Source organism: Podarcis melisellensis (assembly GCF_964234715.1).
Source record: "Podarcis melisellensis genome assembly, chromosome: 5".
Taxonomy (NCBI): Eukaryota; Metazoa; Chordata; class Lepidosauria; order Squamata; family Lacertidae; genus Podarcis; species Podarcis melisellensis.
Window position 1 is genome coordinate 58700735 of NC_138537.1, and position 20569 is coordinate 58721303.

At 39.7% G+C, this 20569-nt stretch overlaps 1 protein-coding gene and 1 long non-coding RNA gene across 27 annotated transcripts in view; one reads left to right on the forward strand and one right to left on the reverse strand.

The window, feature by feature from the left end:
• Positions 1-19202, forward strand: part of LOC309370764 — a 58172-nt gene extending 38970 nt beyond the window's left edge. The window contains exons 2-5 of one of the 4 annotated variants that reach the window (XR_014168657.1): positions 8551-8678; positions 14308-14447; positions 17293-17416; positions 18317-19202. This is a non-coding gene — a long non-coding RNA (uncharacterized lncRNA). Of the gene's footprint in view, positions 1-8550; positions 8679-14307; positions 14448-16708; positions 17151-17292; positions 17417-18316 lie in introns of those variants that run through there. The other 3 variants (XR_014168658.1, XR_014168659.1, XR_014168660.1) reach the window with 3 other exon arrangements.
• The window catches only part of EBF3 (EBF transcription factor 3), a gene marked incomplete at its 3' end in the record, with an annotated part of 185046 nt that continues 170198 nt past the window's right edge, over positions 5722-20569 (reverse strand). For 8 of the 23 annotated variants that reach the window (XM_081912701.1, XM_081912712.1, XM_081912721.1 and 5 more), the window contains 5 exons: positions 20352-20417; positions 19311-19488; positions 17967-18155; positions 17306-17503; positions 14389-14522 (listed from right to left, as the gene is read on the reverse strand). In XM_081912701.1, the coding sequence (XP_081768827.1) occupies positions 14389-14522; positions 17306-17503; positions 17967-18155; positions 19311-19488; positions 20352-20417 (765 nt within the window). Of the gene's footprint in view, positions 6184-14388; positions 14523-17305; positions 17504-17966; positions 18156-19310; positions 19489-20351; positions 20418-20569 lie in introns of those variants that run through there. The other 15 variants (XM_081912719.1, XM_081912723.1, XM_081912720.1 and 12 more) reach the window with 6 other exon arrangements.

Genomic DNA, 20569 nt, shown 5'->3' on the forward strand with positions numbered 1-20569 from the left:
TAATTTCAGAAGTGTTTAAGGAGTGGCAGAAAGGCAATTTTATATTTACTGAGTTGTGTGGTAGCCTTTTAAAAAAAGTCCCACTTCATGTTCTTGCTTTCTAGACTTGATGTAGCTTTCGACATTACAGCAAAAGTTGATTAGCAGATGTCTCGATAAATGACTGTTTCTGTATTTGAAGATATCAAGTGGTTTCACGCATTATAAGCAATGATAAGCACATAATTGCCACTTTTCAATGAAATGTTTGAAGATACCATGAAGTGATAAAACAGTCTCTTAGGTGTATATAGCCTTAACTATTATTTTTTTTTAAGATAAAAATTGTTGGCCTACCTGTCATCTGTGAGGCCTCCTAAGACTCTGATTCACTGGCTCAGTTGCTGCAGATACTGTATCATGGAATATTCGCCAGCATTGGGGATGCTGGCAGCAAAAGAATTTTGTCTTGCAGGTTCCGTGAGTGTGAAGTGTAAGCTTTGTTTGGCTGCCAATCACCTCACAGAGGGGGCCTAAGGACAGGAGTAATGTGCGACTGGCAGAAAGTAAAGGAGGGAAGTGAAGTGTTGCTTGTGCAAGCAATGCTTAGGGCTGGGAAGTGGGAAAAGTGGGCAGGAGGAGGAGAAACGGGAGAACACATACTGGCAATGAAACAGAGATCTGCAGTGTTTGATTGTGGCTAAAGTGTGAGATAAGGAGGTGCAGAAAAGGTATTTGGTTCAGGAAAGAGAGAGAGGGAGGGGGGGTAAAAAGAAACTTTACACTATGCCTAGGTACTGAGAGCATTGACTTTCTGTGTTCTGTGGATGAACAAGAGAGCATTTTACACTGGCAGCCTGTGAATGAGTGAGCTAACATACAGCAAAACTCAAGAGATTATGCTGCTGGCTGACCTTCACATGGTGATTTGACAGATGTCCAGCCAAATTTTTGAACATAGGAAGCTGCCTAGTCAGACCAGCTTCCTGGGTTATTGCTTACTTGGGCTGGCAGTGACTCTCAAGGCCTTCGGGCAGAGGCCTCCCTAGCAACTACCTGAAATCCTTTCTCCAGGATGTGAACCCACTCTCGTGTTTGTGTACTTAAATAAGCATTTGTAAAATGTTTTGCTGTCATTTAATTCTCTCCCCACCCTACCCCCCTCCCCGCAAGATTTGTGCAGGGTCTGTTGAACATGCTTGATATGGGACCAGTTTTCGTTGCTGCCTTTGTGGTTTTTAAAACATGGTTGGAGTTGTGTTACTGTTTGATGCTTTAATTCAGTTTATTGTAAGTTGCTGTGGGTTCTCAGCTGCTGAGTTAGAAAGGCTGCTCATAAACATTTGGTATGTTTTTTTTAAAGCATATCCCCGTCTCATTGTAGAAGGGAGTTCAGTGGCTTTGGTGATCTTTATATGCATAAGTACATTCTACTACTAGGGACTGCCTTTGAGATTCGTTTGGAGGTTGCAGCTAGTGCAAAATGCACCCCTGAGGATGTTGACGGGCTTGGCTGGGTGAGATCATACATTGTAGGTCCTTAAAGTTCAAAAGTGGTTGTTTCTTTGCTACCAAGACAAATTCCAGGTGCTGGTTTTATATAGAAATACATGTGTGTGCATGCACAAAGACACATACACAAACAGCTTAGGACCCAGTTATTTAAAGAAATACCTCTCCCTGAAGTTTTGCCCATGATCAGAGATCCAACAAGTAGGCCCTTTTGGTTATTCAATCACAAATAACCAGGAAACTCATGGCAGAGTCTTCCCAGTTATATCTCCTCGACCGTCTCTTCAGCCCATCCCACTTAAAGTTAGCTGAGTGGTGACACTTAGCAGCTTTCAGTACTAGTCAAAAATGATTTTGTTCCGCTAGTCTTTTGTATGAATCTTATTTGGCTTACGTTTCTGAGTATAACTGGAGAACTATGTTTATTATGGCTATCTGCGACCTATGGCTTTGAAATGTTTTTAATGAATTGTATAGTTGTGACCTGCTCTGAGATCATCCATGATAAAGGAGGGGATATACATTTTATTTTTTTTAAAGAATAGATATAGCTGTGGATGTTTTTCTCCTGATTTGTTATGACAAAAGCAGGATTTGCTCTTCTTAAAATCTGATTAAATGGCCTGTAAAATGCTTTAGCTGGTTTCTTAGAGTTAGGATTTTTTTCCGATAAAGTGCACAAAATTTGAGCAATTAAGTAGATGCTCATGGGTCATCTATTTGCTAGGAAGGGAAGTTATATATATCCATATTTGTCCACACAGGGTCAAACTATTAATAAAGGGTTTTTAAAAATGAATATTGTTTACTGACATACATAAATTGAACTTTTGCTCTAAGTCAGGGGTCAGCAAACTTTTTCAGCAGGAGGCTCATCCACTGTCCCTCAGACCTTGTGGGGGGGCTGGACTATATTTGGGGGGGGGAATATGAACGAATTCCTATGCCCCACAAATAACCCAGAGGTGCATTTTAAATAAAAGCACACATTCTACTCATGTTAAAACACTGATTCCTGGACCGTCCGCATGCCAGATTTAGAAGGCGATAGAGCCGGATCCGGCCCCCGGGCCTTATTTGCCTACCCATGTTCTAAGCTATTAAAACCCATATTGCATTAAAAGGCAGAATAATGCAACAGTGTTTTGCATATTGGTGCTTTTTGTGACTAAAACACAGAGATGAGTAAGGGGGCTTGGGGCAATGGCTTTTCCAAGCAACTTTGGTGCCGTGCAATGAAACAACATATAAGTACATCATAAAAAGTAATGCAATTTTACTTAATGCCATTGTGGCTTTTGCACAAATAAGTCTTTATCCCCACCACCTGAACACATCTTTGTACTCTTCCAGTCACCTGCATGTGCATCATGATGCCCAGCAAAAGCAGTTACCTGGGTACACCCTAGTACGGAGGCGACTGCTGTTGTTTGACATGTCTGAATTCACTTTATCACAGGGAGAACTCACACGTGCATATTTATCAGTGAATGAAAGCAACATTTAAGGCTGCAGTCCTAACCTCACTTACTTGGAAGTAAGCCCTGCTGAATTCGACAGGTTAGGGTTGCTTAGGACATAGGATTGTGCTGTCAGTGTGCTGTAGTGCAGGGGTATGTGACAAACTTATCACAAGTAGAACACAACAGCATTTTTTGCTTCACCTGACATCAGGTCAAACCCAGCAGTTCTCACTGGAAACAGCTCACAGAAGCTCAAGTGATGAAACATCTAGTGTTGTACGTGAACATAGAAATCAACCCTTAGTTAAGCCTTGGGGAGGGGTACATTCTTAACACTTTCAGAATGAAATTAACAGTCCCAGCTGTTGGTGGCTTGTGTTTTTGGCTATTTTAATAATCAAACCTGAAAAATTACCAGAAGTGAAATTCACAGACAAGAAATACTTTAATTAAATATTGTGTAAAATGAACATTTTTATACAGTTAAATATCTGAAAAATGTACAGATAAAACAATCTTATTGTAGGGTCTTTAACAGTAAAATCTACCATTTAGTGAAGTTTTCCGTTTGGAGACAATGAAGCAATGAGTGCATTGACTAATTAATCTAAAACACAAACAGATTGCGTTTATGAAGAAACTTGCAAACTTTCTTAAGATGTACATATGACCTTTCTTTTTAAGATCAAAACCTTACTTATATAAAATAAAACTGAGGCAATTCAGTTTCAAAGTGACTTCTTAGGCTTTCCCACTTAGCTAACCTTATTGGCTAATTATTTGTGATATATTGTTTCAGTTTTCAAACCTTTTATAAACGTTTCCTGAAAATGTGCATTTTTCGTATTTAAAAAATGGTCCCTCCTTTTTGCTTAGAACTTTAATTCTGCTGCAGTTTGCAAAAAAATGTTTTTGCAGTGCTGCATTTACAAAGCATTTAGTGCAAAGAAAGAAAGCGGGGGACCAGCTGTCTAAGGATTGGCACTAACAGGCACGATATTATTGAAGAGGTCATTCCAGTTTATAAATTACAGTCAACGCTGTAGGTCTAGCTACCAAAAACGGGGTGGGGGTGGAATCTGTAAATAAAACAACTTATAAAAATTGTGCACGATCCGAATTGCATACAAGCCTTTCTCTCTGTTAAACAGTGCTGGGTTACAGAATATGCAGAGTGCAGCAGAAAGCAGACACACAAAGGAGTGACACAGTTGTACACCAGGGATGCAATCAACCAAGCACTGCTGTGGTCCTACAACCAGCCATTTTCATGGGGTTGGTAAAGCATCACCCCCCCAATAGATGAGTGCAGTAAATTAGAAGATTGTACCCCAGGTTTGTGCTTTTTTTTTACACCATAAATCATCTAGATGAAGTAGCGATTAATTGTGGTGTAGGCCCATGATAAAACAGCACAAAAAGTTCTTCAGAAGTCTACTTTTAAGGCATCCAAGTAGTTAATGTGGCAAACACTTTTAAGTAAAACATCAGAAGTGGATTTTTATTTTATAAGCTTTTAGGCCTCTGGTTCCCCCCTCCCTCCCAGTAAACACAGTTCAGCTATGTGGCAAAGTCATGGGGTGGCAGGTAAAATGACTTTTTACAATCTTTTTTTTTTTTAAGATAGAAAAAGAAAATAAGGCATGAGACAAAACAGGGTTTTTTTTAAAAAAAATGCTAACACAAAATAGGAGAATCTTCTTTTTCTTGTGGCTGCATCACATGCACGTATTCTACTAGTATTTATTACAGCCATGTGGCACAATTCCGTTTTAACTATACAACAAACAACTTTATTTCAAAATCATTTGTTCAGATAACTTAAAAATAATATAAAAATAAACAATGTTTTTTCCCTCAAAACAACAAAAAGGATGGAAAGTCCAAACAAATAACAACTTTCTGAAATACAAATGAAATGAATGAACACAAATTTATTTTAACAGAAACACATGAAGGCAGCTGTTCTTGGCTTAATGCTTTTCACAGCATCACAATACCAGTCAAATGACGAAAAAACATACATACAAGGGGGGAGAAAATGATAAAAAGCAATATACAAAATTTCAAAGATAAATACAATATTTATAATCAATATGTTACAAAATAAATTCCCTTGGTAGATTGCAAGTGTTTATGTGAAAGAAAGTGTTGTAATGTATGACTATTTTATTCCTTATCTTTATAAGGAATAAAATTTGCTGATCTAAATATTTAAGTGGATCTGAAAAAAATTCAAGACAAGTGTATAAATATTTAGCTACAACTTTGGCAAAATCACAAAAGTCTACAATTTTATAACCACATACAAAACACATTAGGGAAGAAGGATCTAGAAGTCAAAAGGACAATTTTCTGGTACAAGAAACATAGACTTCACAGTAGCCTAAGAATGCAATAGTATACAGTGCTAGCAAAAGTTGAAAAAATGTTGCAGATCACACTTGCTTAACAGGAAGCTCTAGCAGTGGAAGTATATTTTTTTAACCAACAGACAGTAGCATTTTTTTTCTCTGTCAGTGTGCTTGTTGAAGGCAAGAGAATTCAATATCAAAGTTACAATTTCTAACTACAATAAGTTACAAAGTTCCATTTCCTTAAGATGAAGTTAAGCAATGATAAACCCTCCCACCCTCCCTAGCTCCCAAAATTTTCCCAAATCATATATTCATCCTTTTTTTTCCAGTTTTGATGGCTCATACCTCCTTGGCCCCCTTTTTTCACCACAAAAAAATATTTCACATTATAGAGATACACAACCATTGTGAATCTAGTTATGAGTACAGAAAAATGTTTTGGAGGCGTTTTTCATCAGTGTTTCATGATAATCAAAATGGTGCATCCACAAAGTTTTTCCCGACACATAGCAAGTACTAGACATAGCCAAGACGTAATCAGAAACTTTATACAAAATAGGCGTCGCTTTTTCCTTATTCTTCAGGATCAAGAAATGTGAAAATAAGAGAGAAGTTCAGTTAATAAAATGGAATAGTTCATGAAGAAGTTGATTGTTTGCATGTTGATTCTTAGTAGTTTAAATAAAATCTTTAAACAAAGTTTTTTTTGTAGCATTTCAATGTTTTGCTGATTGTATTTTGAAGATACTGTTTCCATCAGCATGTCTTATATACTAAACTTGTCCCCTAAAAAGCTCATCTTCTGAAGCTTGGTGCTACGGTAGGTAAACAAAAATGAATTTACATTGGCGGGACTACAAGCCCAGACATAGCTGAAAGAAAGAGAAAAAGAACTATTAAATATGTGTATAAGCATTATTAGAACTTGCAAAGAAGAAGAAGAAGAAATCCCACCATGCACACATATTTCCCAGAAGTACCAACTTCCACAAAACATTTAGGGACATCCACCAAACCTATTTCACATAATATATGGGCTGTGATCCAGAGGACTGTGGCTGGCGGGTGGGAGAATACAGCTCCTGCCGCTTTGCAGGCAGATATATATGTTCTTGCCAAAGTTTGCTGGATTAGTGGTGTGAAACATTTCCACATGTGAAACAGATCCTCTGCATGCAAGAGTATTGCACCAGGAAATGAGCTGTGATGCATACAGAAGTTGATTACTGCATGTAGATCATCATCTCTGGATCACAGAGCATGATAGGATGTGTGTGTGTGTGTGTGTGTGTGTGTGTGTGTGTGTGTGTGTTCTTAAAATCTGGGTGGACTGCTGATGGACATTTTCAACATTTAATATTACAACATAGTTTGCATGCAGTAGCTGCCAGACTGTTTTTGTCATCTGTTACTAGTATATCAGGCTATCCAATGAGGGAAGGGGTTTTGTTTTCCCCACTCAAACATTTTAAATTATTTTTAAAATAGGACTTTCCTACCAGAGCATTCTGTAAAGACTTCACTTTTAAAATGAAAAGGATTCTGACATTTTTTTGTGCAAAGCATCCTGCCTCCCACATGTGTGATATTTCTCTTAGCGTTTTGTTAATGGCAAACAGTGGCCCAGACTCCCTGGAGACTGCCTATGTTGACAGCTGAGAAACAACATGGTCACTTTTGGTAATGTCAGACAAGGCCAGCTCACTCACCAATCAAGGACCAGACACTTCTCAAGTTCCCTAAATGAAAATCTGACTAACCTTAGCTTTTTCTCTTTTTCCAAGCACTCAAGCCTAAGTGGAAAGCCTCAATTTTGACATTCTGTTAATTGTACTTTATCCTAATAGTATGCTGACTTTAATAAGTCAATGACTTTCTGAGATCAAAGTCAAGTATAGTACACCTGCTTTGGAATCTGTCAAAGCACTATAAAAAAGACATGAGATTAAAATCTTCCACTTGCTAGCTCAATTTGTTTCTTAAAAAATGCTTAGAGCCCAATCCCTTGTTAGTCTGTGTGCGCCACACAAAGCTCAGGATCAAGGTACCCAGTAGTGATGCAAAGAGATCTGAGTCCCTTTGTTCTGGCACTGGGAACTGGCACCAGCCCCTGGATTTAGGTGAGTAGCCACCACTGTTGCTACTTCAGCACTGGGAGAATATTATGCAGAGCACTTAGGAGAGACAAGTCATATGGTGGCCCCCTGTGTCTCGTCCAAGAATGGGCCAGTAGACCCTAATGCATATGTCAGCAAAGACCTGTAACAGGGATTTTCTCTGGATATTAAAAGCGATCGGGACACACTTTCCTAATACTGGACGCTGTGGTAGCTGTGCCGTACATATGGCATATCAAGGGAAAGGACTGGGCTTGTTAAACAGGGAGAAGCTGAATTTTGTCATTATGTTCTAGTTATCTCCTTGGCAAGAGTATAATTTGGACTGTTTTAACCTTATGGTGTTTAAATTTTGTCTTGATCATTCTCATTAATTTATGTACAAGAAACATTAATACATTTTTGATGTAGTGATGCGAACTTCAATTTCCCAGTTCATTAATCTCAAAAAATATCAATTTATCTCAGATTTGCTGTTGTGGGTTTTCCTGAAAGCTGGTTGTATTTCTTATGTAATACACTCTCTTTGTCTGGCCACCCATGTACTGTATATACTAGAGTATAAGCCGACCTGAATATAAGCCGAGAAACGTAATTTTAGCACAAAAAACTGGGAAAACTTATTGACTCGAGTATAAGCAGTTCACCACACCACAAACCTGGTGGTGGCGACAGTGGCGGAGGAAGAACAAGCAGCCCCAAAGGGCTGCTTTTGGGCTGCTCGTTCCGCTGCCAGCAGCAAAGGGCTCCTTTCGAGGCGCTCGTCCCTCCCCCACCACCTCTGCTGCTTGCAAGAGCAGGCATAGGAGCCACGGTTGGAAGAGGCGCAGCACAGCGCCTCTCCCAACCATAGCTCCTGTACTTTAGTCATGAAGCAAAGGAGGAACATAATTTAGGAAAGGCAGATAGGAATGGAGATAGGCTTTTCCTCTTGCCTGGGAGTGCCAGAGACATGCTACCTATTTCACTAGCAGCCCCTGTGCAGTTGATTGACCATATTGTAATATATGCATGCCAATGTGTCACAAAGGGTGACTCAGTAACCCTTGTACATGTGTGGTCTCACTGACTAAAATTCAGATTAATGGGAGTAGTGGTGCTCATGGATTCCTTTCCCCACAGAGCAGATGGAACAATGAGGATGAGTTGAATGTCTGTGTTGAGCAGTAGCTCCATGAATTCTGCTGCTGTACCCATGGACCTTTGGCTTAGGGGAAGAACAGCATGCAAGACAGCCTTCACCCTATGTGGTAAGTCTTGTTTTCTCATACAGTTCGCAGCTTGCTTGTAAAATATTGGTCAATTATTTATTTATTTTCTAGGAGAAAACCGATGCTGGGGGGGGGGGAGCCTGCCACTGAAAAGTAACTTTTCTGTAGTTTTTTTTCCACAGTGAATACTGCCAGCCTTAGATGTAACTTACGAGGTTAGGCAAATCCTGTACATGAAAGTTTTGAGCATGCCTTTGTTTACATGGAAAGATTAGTCACAGGCTTGCAGATGGAGCCTAACAACCAGACTCTTTTCCATTTCGACCCCTATGTGCCACTGCTTGGATTGCAGCCAGTTCTTGCCAGCTGTGAATTCCCCCAATATGGCAGCGTTCCAGTATATTTAGCTCCTGCACAATGCTGCCATCAGGGCTGGGAGAAACAGTGCCAAATGATGGGGGCACAGTGATGTGCTGCTCACAGTTTTCGGCCAGTAAATGTTCCCTTGTGGTAACTGCAGCTCATTGGCAAGGGATGGAGCAGAGCCTTGGCTATCTGCGGCAGCAGCGAGCTCTCTCTGCCATTAATTGACAGCAATAAATACTAATAACACTATTACCATTTGGTAGCAAGTATTCTGTTAAATTAGGGCCAACAGTGGTGAATGCAACATTCAGCCAATTTTCACCTTCCTGTATTGCCAGTGAAATAGCTGCACAGAAGAGGAAACATGGTTCCAATAGTCTCCATGGCCCATTTTTTTAAAAAAGTCTATAAAAGGCAGTTTAGGGTTCAGTTTAGTTGGGTATTCCTAAAGAGGCTGATGCCCTTCCTCACCATACTTCTGGGAAATTTATTTTCTCCTGAAAAAATACAGGTGTTATGTTCTCCAAAATATACAGTCTTGCAAACAGGGCATAAACTCAAAGACACTTTTACCAATGCCATCAAACACACAAGCTGATTGCTGTTTTCAGTGTACTAGTGATGACCCAATTTGGGTGACTAGAGTTTTTGACTGGGGAAACCTGGCTCAAATACCTGTAGAGGGAAGGTTGCTAGGTTAACTTGGACCAGGGACTCTTTCTTAGCCTAACCTACCTCACAGGGTTGTTATTAGAATAAACTTGAGAAAAGCAACACCCTGAGCTCCATGGAAGGAGAGGGAATACAAATGTGATGTATAAACAAATCAAGCAGGATGCGCTCTGAGCAGATATACAGGAAAACCATTGGTCCCTGCTAAAGCATGTTTCCAAACAGTCTTCAGTGCACACACACAGCTACATATCTTTCCTCTTATTCATATATACAATCCCACATGCCCATGCATATCTCTTGCTCCTGTTGCATATAAACCTACAAAACCCTTGTCCTTATAAACATATGCAAACAAATGCATACTCTAATCAACTTTCTAAAAACTGAGGCAAAGTTGACATGAAGAGATGGCAAAGCATAGGTTTCTGCCAGACACACCAAAACTCCTGATACTACATATTCAGTGCTGTTCATACCACATAATCTTTTCTTTCTTTCTTATTGGGTTTTTGAACAGGGACCCTTCATTCTTTCAGCATCTGCCCACACCACACTGAACCTTCCCTGGCTTGCTCACAATCCTTAGATAGTGCAAACCATGGCCCGTAAATCTGACACTATCAAGGCCCCCCTTGGTTTCTGCCTGTGACTAGGGTAGAAGGCATTCACCACAGGAATACCAACTACATATAAGCCACAGGTTAGTTACATTTGGTCTAAACTCAGAGCTCATGCATATCTTGATATGACTTAACCCCATTTATTTATAGAGCTGCTTTCAAATGTAGGAGCCTTTGATCACTGTCAGAAACAAAATTATTTACATACAGGTCTTTCATTTTTATACTGAACCAAAATACTTAATTTTAATCTGCAAAAAGTATATATTTAGAAATCAACCCAAATTTAATATGTGAAATGTATTTTAAAGGTATGTGGTGAAATATGATTCCCACAAATTCTTTCATATTTTTCACTATTGACAAAGCAAGTAAAGTAAAGTAGTTTTAGGCATGATAAAACTAATAGCACAACACTTGGAAAAAAATAGTATGCTGCTTGCTTATGTTCAGGAAATATAGTGAGTGAAATGTAATGGTGACAAACTATGATGTGGACTTTCATGTTATACTGCAAGGAAGAGCAAATGAAAAAAGGATGTTGTTTGGTCTGAAAAAGCAGAGGAGATTTACGCAGTTCATGCTGTTTTATTTATTTTGGCAAAGAATGACTCGAGCTACCCCAGTCATGCAATCTGCAATTGGCATGCTCACCTGGAAGGTGAATTAACAATTGTGCCCTCAGTGTGCTCCCAAGTGGCAAACTGGACAGTGGCACACACTTCTGCAAACTCTCCTAGCTTAAATGTTTTTGTGGCTACAGAAGGGAGAACCCAAGCTAATTGTGTAGTCAGTCATTCAAATGCTGCTTTATATTAGCACTTGGGTTAATATAGTGGCAGTGAATACATAGTTTGAAAGAGAGGACCAATGCTGGTTGCTGTCATATCAGCTTCTCTCTGCCACCTGCCTTCAGACTTGCACAGTGGTGTCAAGGCCATTGCCACCACAATCTGGTTTTCTGTATCCAGAAGAAGTGGAAGCAATGCCAGGGAATTGGTCCCTGAAATCATTTCCTTGTTGAAGAGTTGGAAGGCACAGGGATCATTCTCTGAGCTCCTGGGTTCCAAGTGTCAGTGGAAGAATGTGAGAGGAGATGGGCAGGTGACAGGATTATATTGTCAGTGACCACACCTTTGGTAATTGTCTGCAAGGCTGATCTGTGCATTAGACAAGCCAATAAGACCTAATTAATAGTGTTCATTATGGACATTTCCGACTAGAGCTTCTCGCACTCGTGTCTCCCTGGTCTACAACATCGGTACCCTGCACTGTATTTGTTGATCAACATAGGTATTAGTTTTGTTCATGCAGGGCGGAAGGAGTGCAATAAAGACTATCTGGTGTCTTAGTGGGAAGGAAATGGAACCAAATATCTTAAATCCATAGTTTTGCTGGCTTAATATCCCAACTGTGTTCTTTTAGTGTAGTTATTGGGAGTTTGGAACAGTGGTCATTAGCATTGCTGAGGAAGCAGAATTCCCAGCATGGGAGGATTATCTTATTCCTGTGCCCTAACCCTACTGTACTGAGCACAGGAGAGATGCCATAGCAGAAGCACCATACCTGAAGCGATAATTTGCTTTGCTCATTTAATTTTTAAGGTGACATGAAAGAAGCAGCAAATGTACTGCCCTGTTCTGTCTCTGCATGGGAGCCCACAGAAGACAAGGCAGCCCCTTAGGAGAGAGCAGGCTAGCCATAATCTGTCCAGGTCGGAGTCACAGGACCATGGATAGCTCTAAATTGGTAATTGCTCTGACAATATCTGGAGCACAGCTAAAGCCTTCCACCCCTCTTTACTCAGGCTGCCCTTCTCAGATTCTGACCACTTCCTGAGGAATGGAGATACTGTATACTTAAAGCAGTAGTCTTCTGGCCTGGTGCTCCCACCTTACTCACTGTAGACACTGATAAGCAGGGCACTGTGAATGTGAGCCCCCCCCCCTGGTGTAAAGAGTACTGGGTTCTCCAGGGATTTTATCTCAGGAGGTTCCACTCCAGAGGTCTTTGGTTCAGTGGGTTACTAGCTGACAGGTTCTAGCTCAGGCTCAGGTTGGTGTCTGAGTCTAGGTCCAGCATATTTGAAAATTTTGCTGCCAGTCCTCTTAACCTGGCATGCTCCTCCTCTGTGTCAAGCCACTGCTCATGGTTGGGGATCATGACACAAACTAGCCATTCCTAAAATGCCAATGTTTGCTTCAGCTGAAATTTGCTTAACATACGATAGCTGTATTTGCACCTAATAACAACAAAAATAAAATTCAGTGTTCGGGCTTCAAGCACAGCTATGATTGGTTTTAACTGATTATGATGTATGTTCTGGCCCAAACTAGTTTTTAATGTGAATGTGCAGCATGCTGGTACAAAATGCTGAAAAGGTATTGCCCCAGTCCTCCCATGCTCTTGCCATGCAGCTGAGAAACAAGCTAGGATTTCACTTGTTGTGATATCAGAACCTGGACTCGTGTTTTGTTCCATCAAAAGAAACCACAAACAGTAAGCTAAGAACAACTCTTGGTTACCACTCGTGGTTTGTTTGTAGAGAAACAAACCATGAGCCTGGCTCTGGACATTGTGACAGCCAGACTCTGGATTGTTTCCTGGTGGTGTAGCAGAAGTAGGGAAAAGCAGAGCAATAACTTTTCAACAGCATGCACCAACACATTGAGTATTCACATTAAATCACAATTGATTTTTATCTGTTTTTAATGTAACACGTAAACCAGGCCACCATCTTTAACGTTTCCTGGTTCAAACTAGGAACCATAGTTTCTTGAAATAGATTGTGAAAGCTTCTCATCTCCTCCTCGTGGCCATGTCAGAGGAGGAGCAGGGAAGGGCAAGAGCATGAGGCTTTCATGTGTAGAATGATAAAATATGGTTTGGCATTATGTGCAGGTTCGTTTTTGGACTGCTTCACACGTGTGTGTACATCACTAAATTGCAAATGGTTCAATGACTAAATTCCTTTTACTGAAAAGTAATTTGCTTAAGGTGAAGTAAGCTATGGTTTGTGATCACTGATAGTACGTTGAAACATGTTTGATGCCTTTGATTCCCAACTACTCTTGCTTTCTGCTTATGGCATGCTAGATTCAGGACAATTTAGGTTAAATGAGTTTCTATGAGTAGAGACAATTCAAACATGAGTGTGTACATGGGTGAGCTTGCTTTTAAGTTAGGGAGGGTGTGGAAAAAAATCTGTGGGACCTTTCTGGCTCCATAAGAGTGGCTGTAAATGTCCACCTCTCTGGTGCCATCTGAGCTGTTCAACACAAGATCAGTTTATTTCATCAGCACAGCTGAAAAACTATGATTTCTGAAACTATTAGAATAATTTTATATTAGCTTATATTTGTCACCAATGTTGTATTTCAAATGCTGCATTTTTTTGGACAGCAAAGTAATTTGGGGAAATGGTTTAATGTGTCAGTAAGAACGTCAGGCTTTAGAAGTGACCTAGAGGAGACCAGGATTAATAGGATCCTAGTGTCAAAGTTTAATTGCATTTGCCCATCAAGCTTTAATACTGATTTATTAATTGGCAAGATAAAGTATCAAATACCCAATAAGTCTGCCTTTTTTTCTTTACTTATTTACACTTTTGCCAAACTATATAATTAAAAACAACCACACAATTTAAGCACTTAGGTAGGTGGAAAGAAGTTTGGATATTCGCCAAGGGCCACCAAAGAAAGCATTATGGGCCTCCACATCATTGGTTTGTCTGTAATAATAGAAGCTACCTATGGATGTGTAGGTTACAATGAAAGCATTTTGTTTATTTCTAAAATTTATATACCTGTTATTCCAGCATGTGGTGTACATATCTAAAATAACTTCATCCAGCACGCAACACAACAAAATCCAAACCTAATGATGGGACAATGCTACCTTGCATTTACATTGAAAATGCCCATATGTACCTCACTAGACAGAGAAGTGTAGGTCAGTCCTTCTCTCTGGGGAGATACGTTTATGATGCAATCTTGGTTTTCATGTAGGGCTGCTCAGTACTGGACAGCATGGTGGGGGTGGCGGAGCTTACCTGAGCTCCAGTCAGTTGCGTTGATGCAAATGTACTGTCAAGGACCCTGGATTTCACCATACCAAGCGTCCCACTGCATTTTCCCTCTAGCTTCTGGTAAGTAGTAGCAACATGACTGACCACAGGTCAGGTGAGCATCCCCTTCCCCACCATGAGAGAGATTTTTACGATCTAAAGAGAAACCAGAGTATGCCATCTGCAACCGGGACTGCTTTTTAAGGAAATACTTCCTGTAAAAATACCAAGGTGGTACCTGTGTGATTGCCTCATTCTGCATGCGGTTTTTATTCCCCATCCCCACCCCAAAAAGCCCACCCTCTGACCCAATGAGTACAGGAAATTTTGCTCTTCAGAATTCTGGAAATTTGTTTTGTTGCCCTAGAGCAGCTGCAGCATTGGAGGGATGAATGCATTTAAAAATACTGTTGATAATGTATTCTTTCATAACACTACGCTTCCATTCCCCCCGCCTTCCTTACATTGTTAGAACTGGCCCAAACTATGTGCATTCTTCTACAGAAAAACAATTTGCTGTGCATAGGTGCAATGGAAGTTTTGTAATCTCAGTGCTAAGGAAAATCTGAGGAAAGTCTGTGAATTTGAGGTAACTCTTGGGAACAGACAATTATACTGAGGCAGTCAAGAGAAATTTATTGGAAGAAGGTTTACATATTCAGTAAACTGTATTCATAATTACCTCTCACATTTCCTGAGATCAGTGGTAGATCTTGGAGGAGGAGGCCTTTAAAGGATTCCTAAATTGGTTTGGGGTTTTTAAACTACAGCCAGGAGGGAGGAAGAAAGGTCTGAGGCACTGGTAAATTTCCAGAGACTCCTGCATAGAACAATGGGAGAAAGGAGGGATTTAGGGTCTTTCTCCCATGATGCCACAGAAAAGGGGAGGAGAGGAAGTGACTTGACATATTTCCAGTAAGTGGGAGGGGAGGAGCTGAAAGAGAAGAAGTGGGAGTGATAGAAGTTAAAGAATGCAAGGGATGGTGGAGATCATGAAGGGAGAACCTGGTTTGTCTTCCAACCCTGAAAGCTCAGGAATTCCCTCACCCAGCTAGGGTGTGCAACAACTCAGATTCTACAATCTGCTATCCCAAGTGTACCCCTCAATTCAAATTTAAAGTTGGGAGTGTGATTATTTCCTCACAAGTGGAAGCAAAAGCTCTGCTCAGGAAACATAAATTGGGATGAAAGAAATACCCTTTTGCTAAACTTTTATAGAAATGGTTGCAGATTTCTAACAAATTTTACAAACCCTGAACTTTGCACCTTACATTTGTTATTAAAGTTTTTGTTCCGTTTTTTTAAAAATTAACTAGCTTCACCAAATGCATATTTATTTCAAGAGAAGAAACAATTCTATTCAGAGGCTCCTGTTGAAGTAATTCACAGGTAAACAAGCAAACAAAGTTTGCTGGGGTTATGCATATGTGTTTAGATGATAAGGACCAGAGATTTCAAAACTCTCAACACTTACTAATGCTTTAATGACCTGATCAGAGGCAAACAAGGCGTTGCCTTTGGCCCTCTCTGACAGACAGGTGCTTTTAGGCAGCAATCCTACCCAGCCTTTTCACCAAAGACTCTGTAAGTACAAACGTACCCGCATTTCTTTGTGAACCTTAGGATCTTTTCAGTATTGCAGATTATATTCCTGATTTTTTAATCTTAAAATAGAATACAAAAATGTTTGAGTTCAAATATTAGAAAAATAAGGTAGCACACAGACCAGTTAGTTGGTCTGGACAGCTTGTATATTTCCATCACTGGATATTTTACAGGTAATTGAGATAAAAAAATCCCTAAGGAGTAGCATCTTTATTGGCATAAATTAGATTGATCTTCTCAAGTCGTTTTCCAGTCCTACCAATGATATTTATACATCTAAAGGTATACTCAGTGCTAATGTTGAAATATATGATGATCATGATATTCGCTTTATAAGACAAAGAGCCTAAAATGTAAATGTATGCCTTTGTGATCCAGGACTTTTTATTCTTTCCTGATACTCAGAAAGTGAATGGTGGCTGCAGTGTAAATAAATCAATACTAGTTGTGCTCCATTCCACCCAGGCTGTGCCGTGTTAAGTGCTCAGAGCATGTTTTTTGGTGTCCGTTAAGAGTTACAGTTCAGGCTGGCTCAGTTGAAGCAGGTTTTGGTTCTGCATTGAAAAAGGTATGGCAGTGATATACAAGCAAAGCAGTCTCTTTAATAAGAGACTTTAGAGTTGTTTCGGCTCCCTCTATAAATTTTCACACTTAGTATTAATGACTGCAAGTGGCTATGTAAATTCTACAAGCTATTTTATAGTTATTTGTCCTGATTTCCCTCTTTTTATGGACAGTTTAGCTGGAATAAGTTCCAATAAGAGCACAAAAACCTCATTAGGAATCTTGAGGGTGAACAAAAGCTACGTTGGAACAACAGCTTCAAACGTCTGTAAGGTTCTTCAAGTTTCAAATAGTGACACAAGTAGGAGAAACAGCACATCTTGAAATGCTGCCGATTAAAATGTGTCTATCAAAAATGCATGCAGTATAAAGAAGAAAAAGGAACACATCTGATCTGTGAGAGACATTCAGGGTTGTGTGTTTATTTTAAAAATTAATGCACGAAACCTTAAGGGGAAATGCTGGAAAAACAGCTAGTATTTCTTCTAATGCAAAGCTTAAAGTTTAACCACTGTATGGTAAAATGGTTGGCTATGTTTTGTGCTACTGTATTTAATACCAAGGTCTTGCCCCTGCAATGCAAAGCCATTTAAATAAATAAAAAATAAGCACCTCGTTTTTGAAGTCTGGGGTTTTGTCTTTTAATATTTGCCAGTGATAAAAATACTTCCTTTTCCCTTTTAGATCTAAAAATGTTAGGTTCTAGTGTTTTGTTTTTAAAAATAATAATCTGCAATTACACAAAAAAATGATACAGAGATCCAGCTCACCTTGAAGTCCATTTCCATTTGCACTGGTGCAAGATGGTGGAGGAGAAGCTTGGGGCCTGACAACAGGAGCAAAGGCGCTCTTTTGTTTCACTGCAGAGATGACATTGGCAGGTGAGAATGAGAAAATGCCGTGTGTACTGCTACAGTTTGAAGGGAGGGTGACCGAAGAGGCTGCCATGGTAGGGCTTGACGGCACTACTGCAATAAAGCAAAAATAATCAGGACTCATATTGTGGATTTTATGGCAAACATGGAGGGAAGGGGGGGGAAAGAGATTGATAGGGCCTTGTCTCTCTTATAATAGCGGGGGGAAATTATATATGAAAAAATAAAAAGCTTTGGCTTGCCACACTCTGGATAACAGGCAAACTCTTTTGTGTTGGACCTTGGTTGCAGATTTTGTAGTCCAATCTAGTTCTTTATTTTCTTTTCTCTTTTAACCAAGATTATTGTTTGGCATATACCAATATATTTGCCATGGTTTTTTTTAATTGGTTTTTGTTTGTTTTTTAAATGTCCAGCCTCCAGAGTCACCCCTCCTTTTATCCAGTAGCTCACATTGTAGAAAAATCAAAATAAAGTAAACACACACACATATATATATATTGTAACAAATAAAGAATCTATGTAATGGCTACATGTACCAGAAAAAGACACTTACTGCCATAAGGGGAGTTAGCTGAAGAGCCATTAAGAAATCCAGGGGAACCAGGTACACCAAGATTGGGCATGCCAGCATTGCCATATCCATTCATGCTGTTGCTGACTGTGTTGTAATTGGACTGCTGAGGAGTACTGCTCGGAACATATCCTCGCGGGGAAACACTGCTTGTGTTGCGACTGTAACCTACTGTGTTAGGTGGAGAGAAAGAGAGAAAAACCCATCCCAAGAAAATGGTTATTATTTAGGGGGGTGAAGGGTTTCCCTTCCGCATCATACATTACACACTTTTAATTGATTGCACAGCTTTGGTCTAAGTTGTCTGCTACTGCCCTATCATCTCTTTACAGTTCAAGATAACCTTATCACGCCAACCCTACTTAAATCATCGAGGATCATTCTGTGTTGCCTCTGCTCCTGGCAGAGAAAGCCAACAAAAAGCTTCCTTCGATCCAATTGTGTCAGCTTCCGTCACATTTGTCTTTAGTGGTAATTATCAGAAGGCTTGGTTGCTGGTTTGTACCAACATGCTGAACGAACTTTCAGCCTTTTCGGGACTTCAAATGCCAAAATTGGCAGAAACAGGAGGGGAAGGGCTAAAAATAGAAAGGAAAGACCTGTTTGCTGCAAAAAGCTGCTTTTTATTTTAATCTTCAATGTTACGACTGATATTTTTACACACTAAATATAAGCAAGTGCTCCCACTCGGTGCCCATGCTTCAGTGAAAACCAGCCTGGATTTATTTATGATATCAATATGACACAAGTAAGTTCAACAGACACACATAATTTGGACAGTAGCAAGAATTTAGTGGCCCCGATCCAGGAATATTACGCTGCAATCCTATTCATGCTTACACAAAAGTTAAGTCTCACTGCGTTCAACTGGACTCACTCCCTTATTAAGCACATTTAGAATTGTGGCATCAGACAGAACGTACTTGCTCTGTTGATCTCTACAAGGTTTAGGCACGACTGTCTTTTGCTATATTAGAGGTTAATATGTTTCTAATTAATCAGTTATGTTATAAGCAATAATATAGATTATCATGTTTTATAATACTACTTATGGCTTTCTTCCAAGTAAATGGCCATAGGATTACAGCGCCGAGTAGACATGTAGAAAATTGCACTGTTAATGCTTATAAGCTTTTTGTATTTTATTCAATATTTTCAATAAAGATTCTGTATCGTAAAGCCAAAAATAAACTTCAGTGAATATAATTGGTACACCTGTGGTTAATTGAATGCATGAATCTACTGAAGGAAGAAGGTGCAATATATACTGATCAACGTCAAGAATATCCAAAACTTTGGATACATAATTATTAAAACTTCACATACCTTGGTCATTAGCTTGTGATGTTTCTGAAACATTAACTGCTAGCTGGCTGCTAAATGAATTTACTCCCATCATGCCAGTATGAGCTGGGGTGTTGGCAAGTGTTGGAATTTGATTGTGATTGCGTGGCACACTGTATAATGCTTCTGCAATATCTGCTGCTCGTTTCAGAATAATTTCCTGCAAAATTGTAAAAGAATTAATTTCAAGTAAGTAATACAGTGTGCTTGTTTCACCACATACTCTAATTGTGTGGTGCAGGTTAATCTAAGATTATAGTAGGCACTGATGGATGCCAGTGTTCTTGATAAAAGTTTACAGCCTCTTTCATTTGGCAATTGCTGTACATATTCCTGTAAACCTTACCAGTGGTGACTCTAAAGAGATAAATAGTACAAATATCCCATCTAGCATTTCTGCTAGTGTGGCATTTAAAGAAGAAAAAAATGCAGCAAAATTATTTCCAGTAATTTGCAACACAATACACATTTATCTGCCGCGTAGTAAATTTAGCTAGCGATTTCCATTAGCCACCAATATATTGGACCACATTTAAGCTTAAGCATTTGGCACATACAGTGGTACCTCTAGTTACGAACTTAATTCGTTCTGGAGGTCCGTTCTTAACCTGAAACTGTTTTTAACTAGAGGCGTGCTTTCGCTAATGGGCTTCTTGCTGCCGCTGCACCGCCGGCACACGATTTCTGTTCCCATCCTGGGGCAAAGTTCTCAACTCGAGGTAATGCTTCCAAGTTAGCGGTGTTTGTAACCTGAGGCATTTGTAACCTGAGGCGTTTGTAACTCAAGGTACCACTGTATTCTTAATTACCACTTGTGATAGGAAAATAAGTTTGGAAAAGAAAATGGTAAATGAATCTCAATTCTCATTAAGATATTGCTTCATATCACCACCCTTAAGGTAGCTGGGAAAACGATGTGGTGCACTGGAAGAACACATCAATGTTTTGCCAGGTTTGCAAAGGGCAGCTGCCCATTTGCTACATTGTGTGCATGTGACTATATATGCACATGAGAGGACCCACCTGGTTGTTGTGGGGCATGCCATACAGGGCTTCAACAAGGTCAGCTGCTCTTTTAAGTAATACTTCCTATAAATTAAAAACAACAACAGTAAATTGCTTTTCACTTAACACTGAAATAGTTCATCAGAACAAAGGCCATGGAAAAACAAACATACCCAACACTACGAATATGCTGTGGCATCTGTCCTTACCGAATACCTGATAACTGGGCAGAGTAT